The sequence below is a fragment of the Monopterus albus genome, unplaced genomic scaffold, assembly GCF_001952655.1.
Source record: "Monopterus albus unplaced genomic scaffold, M_albus_1.0 scaffold12.1, whole genome shotgun sequence".
In the NCBI taxonomy this organism is placed as follows: Eukaryota; Metazoa; Chordata; class Actinopteri; order Synbranchiformes; family Synbranchidae; genus Monopterus; species Monopterus albus.
Window position 1 is genome coordinate 1,982,633 of NW_018127892.1, and position 9,281 is coordinate 1,991,913.

At 40.9% G+C, this 9,281-nt stretch overlaps 1 protein-coding gene across 1 annotated transcript; it reads left to right on the plus strand.

Moving 5' to 3' along the window:
• Positions 1 to 4,779: 4,779 nt before the first annotated feature.
• Positions 4,780 to 9,274, plus strand: ranbp1 (RAN binding protein 1). Its single transcript, XM_020590318.1, has 6 exons — positions 4,780 to 4,940; positions 6,046 to 6,179; positions 6,289 to 6,446; positions 6,950 to 7,078; positions 7,343 to 7,411; positions 8,879 to 9,274. The coding sequence occupies exons 1-6, from the start codon at positions 4,926 to 4,928 to the stop codon at positions 9,028 to 9,030; spliced, it is 657 nt and encodes a 218-aa protein (XP_020445974.1). The 5' UTR covers positions 4,780 to 4,925; the 3' UTR covers positions 9,031 to 9,274.
• Positions 9,275 to 9,281: the final 7 nt, after the last annotated feature.

A 9,281-nucleotide genomic window follows, 5' to 3' on the forward strand; every position in this document is an offset into this window, starting at 1 on the left:
CTGCCCAATATGTAGCATTATGCCACAACCTGAGGGACAAAGAATTACCTAGACTCATAGAGCAGACACATTTATATGATATACTGTACATATACATAATGTATAAATAATATTTAGCTGTCCAAATATTTTCGGGGGCTGAGATGTGTCATGGCATTCATATACTTCAGCAACTACCTCTTCCCTGGTAACGCTTCATACGAGACAATGAAAGCCATTTGTCAGATGTTAGGTCAGCCAGAGGATCACTTTCTAAATGTTGGAACAAAGACCTCATGTTATTTCATCAAAAAAAGTGGGTTCCAACAATCCGGGAGAGAGACTAATGACCAAAGATGAAAATATACATGCTAAGAGCTCCAGTGATACAGATGATGGAAGTGAGGATGACTATTACATGAAATTAGTCACAGAGCAGTGCAGGCACCTAAATCTGGATGGTGCTGTAAAGGCCTACCTGATGAAAAGGGACACTCTGGAATATGAACATAGGATGGAATTTTTCCATTTCCTAAAAGGACTGCTACATCTTGATGACGAGCACAGACTCACTCCCAGCCAAGCCCTACAACACAATATTATTACAGTGGCTCACCTGAAAGATCACAGCAACACATCTTACACAGTACATGCCCATAAGTTCATGGCTATCTGAACCAGCCTAAATGATTTACATGAAACAGCTGACTGTCTGAGCAAGTCCAAACAAGATTCATTCACTGAGAGTTCCTATGACCACAGTGAAAATGTAAACACTCGCAGTAAAAACATACACGCTGAGAGATCTAGTGAGTCAGACAACTGAACTTAACTCTGAACTCGGAACTGGATGCTGAGTGCTCCAGTTCATCCTCAGACTATGTTTCCTCCAGAGGTCAAGAGTGTGCAGCTCAAAATCTTTATGATGACTACATGTATTTATTTACTTATTATCTGGATGAAGTTTCAGAGTGGACTGACCTGGGGAGTGATTCAGTCCCTGTTATGTTCAGGGAGGACAACTGGGTTGCCTAAAAAGTTTCGCAAGACTACATGTCCCCCACCCTTATCCACAAATATTTCATTTGTTACATGCACTTTTTCTACTCAAGCACCTGCTTCACTTTCAAAACTTTTGGTGCAAACATAGCCTCACACAAAACCCAGTAGAGAAATCTGAGAGCACAGACTCAGAAATGAGCGCACATGTAATCAGGGCTGTGCTCTCATCTGATTTTACGCTTATGAATCTATGCCTGCGCACTCTCAAATGCTGAATTGCAAACTGCAAGCCTAGATCCTCCATATTTTTTTCTTTGGTGAATGCAACACTATGCTATACAATCATATACTATACTATAATGGATTAGATTAGATTGGCAACAGTTATATTTATTGTTTTTTCTTTTCTGTTACATTTACTGTTTAGAGAAATCTATACATATATTCAATTCAATTCAGTTTATTTATATACCATATTTAAAGGCGGGCAGCATGGTGGTGTGGTGGTTAGCACTGCTGCCTCACAGCAAGAAGGTTCTGGGTCCGAGCCCTGGCCGCCCCAGTGCCCCTGTGCTGAGTTTGCATCTTCTCCCTGTGCCTGCGTGGGTTCTCTCTGGGTACTCTGGCTTCCTTCCAAAAGACATGTATGGAAATAGATCTTTGCCTTGATGTTTCAAGGGTGCTCTAACCACATTTTGAGCACTACTCAGTTTGCAACTTGGCATTTGAGAGCACACAGGCACAGTTTTGTAAGTACAAATTCAGATTTGAGAGTGTAATCCATTTCTGATTCTGCGCTCTCCGATTCCTCCACTGGGGTCTGTGTAAAAATCTGTCTGTGCCAAAAGTTTTGAAAGCGCACAAAACAAGTTGCGAGCACTATTCAGTTTGCGAATCAGACTTTGAGAGCCTGCAGGCATGGACTTGTAAGAGCAGAAACAGATCTGAGAGCAAGGGAGGACAGAATCATGAGTGTAAAGCAGAGCAGAAGCGGTATGGATTTCATCCAGTTTTACACCTGATTACTTTTAGAATGGGGCCGAACTTCAGCCCTATCAGTTGTCTTTTGACCTACAGTATGAGCGGGGTCCCGGCAGTCACTTTATGACCGGAACAACCACTGATCTGCCTTCCAACCACTCGGATGGATTTCTGGCATGTAACAAATCAGATCAGCTGTGTTGCAGATCCACGTTCCAAAGTTAGTTCAAGGCACTTGTGTGAGTACAAAGACAACAACATAACAAAATGGCATAGATGAGATGTCACATTTTATGGACAGAGATACTGAAACAAGGATATAGACTGCATATAATATATTTATATACTGTATATGGACGAAGCAAATGGAGCTCTGGCAGCTCAACAATGTGTCATCAGAACAGTGTCATGATCTGCAGCAACAGGAGAAATGGCTACTGGCAGCAGATTACCACTGTTCATGAGCTGGACAAAGTAAAAAATAATGCTGTTTTGCCTCTTGTTGATCTCAGCTTTACTGGAGTTGTCAATGAACACACCTGCTCTGAGGTTTTGTTTTAATCGTCCAGCGTGAGCACCCACACCCCCATAAAGACAAATGGAGAACAGCTGTTATGTGCCGTTCGCACCTGTCAGTGAGCGAACGAGAAAGAGGCGGACCCAGGTAGCCGACTTTGATGCAAGCAGTGATTTATTATGTACAGTGATGAGAAATAACAAAATGCACAGAGGGAAATAGTGCGTAGTCCTGTCGATGAGTAGTAACCGGGTGTTGACCAACAGTAGGAGGTGAGGAGATGGAGAGCTGGGCCGAGCTGCGTAGGCTGGGTCACTCCTGGGCTGGTCGGTGGTGATGGTGGCTACTGAAGGTGGAGACAGAGAGATGAAGGCAATAGTGGAACAGATAGGTGACTGAGCATTGACCTGCCTGGGAGGGGAGAGTGGAGCCACGGTCTGGAGGAACAGTACATGGGGGGAACACAAAACAGTAGCTGGCTAGGGGATAAATACATACAAAACAAGTGCAGCTGGTGATAAGGGAGTGAGGAACAGGTGAACGTGATTAGTGTTAATGGGTAAGAGAGAGTAGGAAAGGTGAGGGAGGTCAGAGCGGCTGAGCAAACCTGACAACAGCCATCAGTTGCTAAGACAATGCTTGCAGCTATACTATTTTATCAGCATAAAAAGCTCAAGTTAAATACACCTGTCACTTTACACTGCAACTTGTTTTTACTGTTTAGTAATTGTTTTTATATCTTTTTGTTTGATGGTCTTTATTGCACACTGTTTTGGTCAAGAGCATACTCATTTCATTGCATATGACTGTGTAATGACAATAAAGTCTATTCAATTCTTATTCTATTCTATCGTGCTGACTGAGTGAACTTATGGTGAAGTCGCAAAGCCAAAGTTTCATCCCTGTAAAGGTGGCACTGTAGTTTATTTGGGAACTTAAGGAGGCAGTGTATAGTGTATATACCAACTTCTTACAAAATGGACAAAATTAAAGGTAAAATATGTCATTTTTATTGAATATATAAAATACAAAATTATGATACATGCACTCTTTTATTAACAGCAAATGGTGCTACTCACATACTGTGAAATGATGTTTCTGCAGCCCAGTTTGGTTCCATCTTATTTTCACTTTATATTCTCCCTTTGGGGTCTATCCTGCTATGCAGATGACATTCAGATCAGCTAATCTGGGTTTATTGGAAGGTGGGGAGACTGAGTCTTTGCAGTTGCTACTCCTAATTTATGGAACAATTTGCAACCTGAACAGCACCCATTTATCTGATATGGTCTCCTTTAAATCAAAATTAAATCTTTTGAAATTAGCATTCAGCTTGCTGTAGTTTAGACACTTACATTACTGTTCTATTGTTGTGGGTTTCTGTGGTTTGTCTGTATGTTGCTTTCTTGTAATTTCTGTACGAGGTGTATTTACAGGTGTTGCACTGAGGGTTATTGTCCGGTCATACTGTCGTTGGTTAAGTGTTAATCAGAGTGACAGCCCGGGGGAAGAAACTGTCCCTGTGCCTGGTTGGCTTAGTTCAAACAGATTGCGTACAGGTCCTCCATGGAGGGTAGGCTCGCACCAATGACCTTTTCTGCAGTCCTGACTGTCCGATGAAGTCTGTACTTGTCCTGTTTGGTTGCTGAGCCAAACCAGACAGTGATGGAGGTGCAGAGAACAGACTGGATGATTCCTCTGTAGAACTGTATCAGCAGCTCCTGGGGCAGGTTGAACTTCCTGAGCTGGTGCAGGAAGGTCATCCTCTGCTGTGCCTTCTTGATGATAATCCTGGTGTTTGATGATTGTCAAGCATGTTGTTTGATCTGTTGTTGTAAAGCGCTATACATGTTGATTTGTTGGCAGTGGGAATACATCTATACTACATACATACAGGGACCTTTTACATGCCATCTTGCTTACTTCCCTCCACCCAACAACTGCATATGACATCCACTTTGTTGCCAAGACACTCCTAACTAAAGTGTTTCTTATTCCACAGTGTCTCACACATTTACAGAGCTGTAGTTCGCATATGACTATGACAGGTGGAAGAAAGTGTAGTTCCTGTTAACTGGGTATTATTATTGTTATTATTATTAAAAAGTCAGAACACACATACTTAGATTTTACATTTCCAGTACATTAAACCATATTATTTTTGCAGTAGACATGCTATATAGAGTATAGCACAGTCGCATGTTTCTATTAGCAAGTCACTGATATAAAATAGGTAACATAATAGATCAGAAACTAGACAGTGCAGGGCGATAAAGATGGAAACTTTGAATATAGTCCCAGAGACAAGAGGCGGCGCGCGCATACGTAGGAAATCCGGCGCGCGATAGCTATAGCAGGAAGTGAGAGCAGTTGAGGGGAAACGGCGGCCAGTTTGGGATTTGAATTTATCAAACTACTTTCATAATCTACAAACATCTACATTAATATGGCAGACCAGAAGGTGAGGTTTCACATTTTAGGTCACGTAATGCATTGTGTTCGCTTTAAAATCGGAATTTTGCAACAAACATTCTATTTTATGTGTTATAATTCGTCAAAGTTTGTAAAGGAAGCTGCAAGAGAGAAATGCCGACAATGATGTTGTCTCTCGTGATGCTAGAAAAGCTATTTGATATGTGTTCAAGGATGTAAGATGTCAGAAAAGCTTAAGAACTTCATGACGGACAACTAGACATGCCCAATGGGTCCAGTGTGAGATTTTATAACAGATTGCCTCAGAGTTAACGTTAATGTTGACGAGCTCGAAAGTCCTCCGAAATGTGCAGTCTTGTCAGCATGTTAACATAAGCCTCATAGTGGTTATCCTAGAAAGGCAGGCGGCGCAACACTTAAGCCAGCGATTTCCCTGTCGTTAACCGTCGCAGTTGTCAGTTATATGAACGGGGTATTCTACAGTCTGCATGTAGCCGATCGGCTAAAGACACCGAGTTGAAGCTAGTCGTGTCCCTTGTCTTTGTCTGCAGAACAGTTGTTAGCATCGGTTGGCTAATGCTAGCTGTAATATCTGGGCGCCTGAGACAGTGGCTCCATATATTTGGGCAGTAATAGGGTTAACATTGAAAGGAGTGCCAGTCAGCCCACAAATCAGATCTCATAAATTAATGTGAGATTTAGTACTTCACGACACACCTTGGTGCGAAAAGCCCAATGATGAACTCTAGCTCTCGGCTAGCCCGTTAGTAAAAGGCCGCCTCAACTTAGCTAGGCAAGTTCACCACGAGTTGTCTTGCACACACAAAGTTTAATAACTCTTTGCTAGCATAAATAAAACAAAATGTAATTCCAGCAAGACAATACCTTTAGTATGTCTAAATTATTGTGTAAGCTTGTTGAATTCATTACGCAGTTGCGCTACGTATAAAGTTAGTAGCAGTAACAACTTATCTGTAGCAAAGTTATTAGAATAAGAAACTTATTCTAATAAGTACAAAAGTACCAACTAACCTGTACCACATGCAAGAAAACACCAACATAATCAGAATGTCTGACACAGGTAAGAGCAAATGTTTGCTTTGAGTTAACACCTCCACCTCTTTTCCTTTTAGGACCAGGAAGACCATGACACCAGTGCAGATGGTGCAGATGACACTAATCATGATCCCCACTTTGAGCCCATCGTGTCCCTTCCTGAGCAGGATGTGAAAACATTAGAAGAAGATGAAGAGGAACTCTTCAAAATGTAAGCTTTTGTTTAAATAGTTTTGTGTTCACTGTTTGGTAGGGCAGTACACAGGTGACTTCACTATGAGTGCCATCTTGTTAGTGAAGTTTACTGTTGGTTTTCGCAGGCGGGCTAAACTATATCGTTTTGCCTCTGAGAATGACCCACCAGAGTGGAAGGAGAGAGGAACCGGTGATGTCAAGCTGCTGAAACACAAAGAGAAGGGCACAATCCGCCTCCTGATGAGGAGAGATCGAACCTTGAAGATCTGTGCCAATCATCACAGTGAGTCGCGTTGTCAAATATAACTGAATTACTATTGTGTGTCATTATACATCATCATATCATGAAGTAATAAAACATTCACAGTCAATATTAAAATGTGATTGTATTTGCTAAATGCCAGTATATGGAATGGCAGCAAGTATTGTATGGCAAAATGTACTGTACTTAAAAAGGCATGTAAATCATACCATGTATGTACACTAGGTTTCTTTCTACAGAGAAGCCTTGTGTGTTTATTTTTTAGGTACATGTGTATATATTTGTACTCCAGGTACTCAGTCATACTATGACAGTGTTTTCTCTAAGTGTAGAAACCACTGTCATAGCTGTAGTACAAATGGTGGCACCAAACTAATCAGAATGCTGTGATTATACAAATAGCCATTTGTTTACAAAAGCTAAAATGTCCAGCTAACACTTGTGTAGTGGCTAGATATAACCTCCTCCATTGTATATGCCTGTATCTCTGCCCTCACATGTTAACCTCATTTCCTCCTCTACAGTTATACCTATGATGGAGCTGAAGCCCAACGCTGGCAGTGACAGGGCATGGGTGTGGAACACTCTAGCAGATTATGCTGATGAATGCCCTAAACCTGAACTCTTGGCAATACGCTTTTTAAATGCTGAAAGTACGTATTTATACATGTAATTCAATATTACAATTGAAAGATGTCCGAACCAGTGTTTAATTTGTATTTTATAGCAATGGTGCAGAAGTGGCAAAATGGCTGTATGAGTCCAGTTTTCTACATCTAAACTGTAGGAAACAACACCCAGCTGATACTTTTATAACTGGTTTTCTTAATTGTCAGTGTAACATGATTAAACGCCCTCACTGGTCATGACACGACTGCATGATAATGTTATACACTAACTGTCTGTTCTGTTTATAGATGCTCAGAAGTTCAAGGTGAAGTTTGATGAGTGCAAGGAGGAGGTCAGAAAATATCAAGAAGGAACAGGTACATAAAACTTGGATTTTAGGCGTTGCTTTACTAGGAGTTGTACTCCATTTTACATGGTACTGTGCCAGGGTTTTTGAAAGGAATTTTTCCTGCCAGAATCTATCTCAACAAATTTGTATCTTACCACCCACTAGTGTTGTCACAATACTGGAAATTCTAACTTTGATACAATATCTTGAGAAATGTATCGATATTCAACACCCTTTTCAATACCGCGGGGAAAAAATTACACCCGATTGAGGACATAACATTTTACATTTTATTTAAAAGACAAATATAACAAGGTTGTAACATGTCAGTGAGGTGCAACTTTATTTTCTTGGCTAGCCCCACACTTTGAGAACTAGCTGTGTTAGCACCTATCGTAAACACCACTCTGTAGCATCACTAAAAAGCAGTGCCGTTGTCTGCCATTTCTTTGTCACAAATAAGTTTCCACAGTGAGATCTGAGTTTGACTGATAGGAGTATTCACTAATCAGCCTTCACATACAGTAAGAGTGTGAGCTGTCTTACTTTAAAATGCACATCTATTCGTGTGTAGTTTCAGGATTAAAAAAAGTCTAAGGTGTCCTAAAATCCACAGCTCAGACCAGGCTGCTCGAGGTAATTGCTAATTCAGCAGCTTGAGTTAACAGGTAGTTTTCCTCCTTGGAACAATAAATATTTTCCAGTTATGCAACTTTAGTTCTAAAAACAAATTTCCATGATCATTTCTCAAAGCTCATTGATTTTGGACTCTTTCTACTGCTGGCATGTGTATACAACTCACCGATGTCGTCGAAATGGAAACTGGTCTGTGTGTCATTGCAGCTTGCAACGTGCATAAAGCGGCGTCCCTGTCTCCTCCCCCAAAACGCAGTGAGAACACAGTCAACAGCTTATGAGCATTATTACAGGCGTTTTGACTGGGAAGTTTTGAATTTATGTTTTTTAAAGAATTTTACTAGGCACAAACTGGTCCATACCGACTAACAAACACTGTACCATGCCTGTATTCATTATTTTCTGAACCTCCAGCACAGTTTTACTCGCCAGTTTCAAATTAAATTCAAACTAGGGGTAATAATGTTACATGTTATGTGACAAGTTTCACTATGCAGACGCACTCTGTTCTTTGCTGCTCCCTCCAGCCTGGGACTTTTTCTGTCTGCTACATGAACATGCAGAATGTAGCATTTCACTGGCTCTCGAACTGGTACTGCTGGTGTCACTATGTTCTGCTACAATGCATTTCAGATTTTTCACAGGTTACTACTGTTCTCCAATGTGATCACAATACCTAAATGTCACATGGTTGATCTTAAGTAAATGAAATGACAATGGCTGTATGGAGGGATAGAATAAGAGGGAAAACAGCACCAGGAATGATTTTTCTATAGAGACAAATCTGAAGACGTGCAACATAGTAGTGTTTACTTTCGTAGCTTCTCAGTTGATGGCACATTTCACTGTTTCATCACAGGGAACACCGATAGTGCCGGCAAGGTGGCGGAGAAGCTAGAGGAGCTCTCTGTAAAAGACAAGGCACCTGAGGAACAGAAGGAAGAGGACAAAAAGGAGACTGAAAAGAAAGATGATGAGAAAAAGGGGGTGAAGGTTGAGGAGAAGAATTGAGAACCAAGAATTTGCTTTGCTGATCTTGAATTGATCAGTTTTTCCTCTTTTTCTACAATAGACTCTAAACGAACTGAATTTGGACACCTGCATTATTAGTTGTTTTTTTTTGTTTGTTTTTTATTTGTTTTGCCTCAGGATCACAAGTCCTTGATGCAACTGGGGGAAAAGTACAAGATAAAGAATTTATGAAAACAAAGCCCTTTCCCTCTCTGCACCATGGAATGCCACTCTTTCTATCAACAGCTCCA

Bases quoted from the DNA above. Each gene is read 5' to 3' on its own strand.
- ranbp1 (XM_020590318.1), top strand. The intron at 7,079-7,342 runs GTACGTATTTAT...TTCTGTTTATAG, and splicing joins ACGCTTTTTAAATGCTGAAA to ATGCTCAGAAGTTCAAGGTG. The intron at 7,412-8,878 runs GTACATAAAACT...GTTTCATCACAG, and splicing joins AAAATATCAAGAAGGAACAG to GGAACACCGATAGTGCCGGC.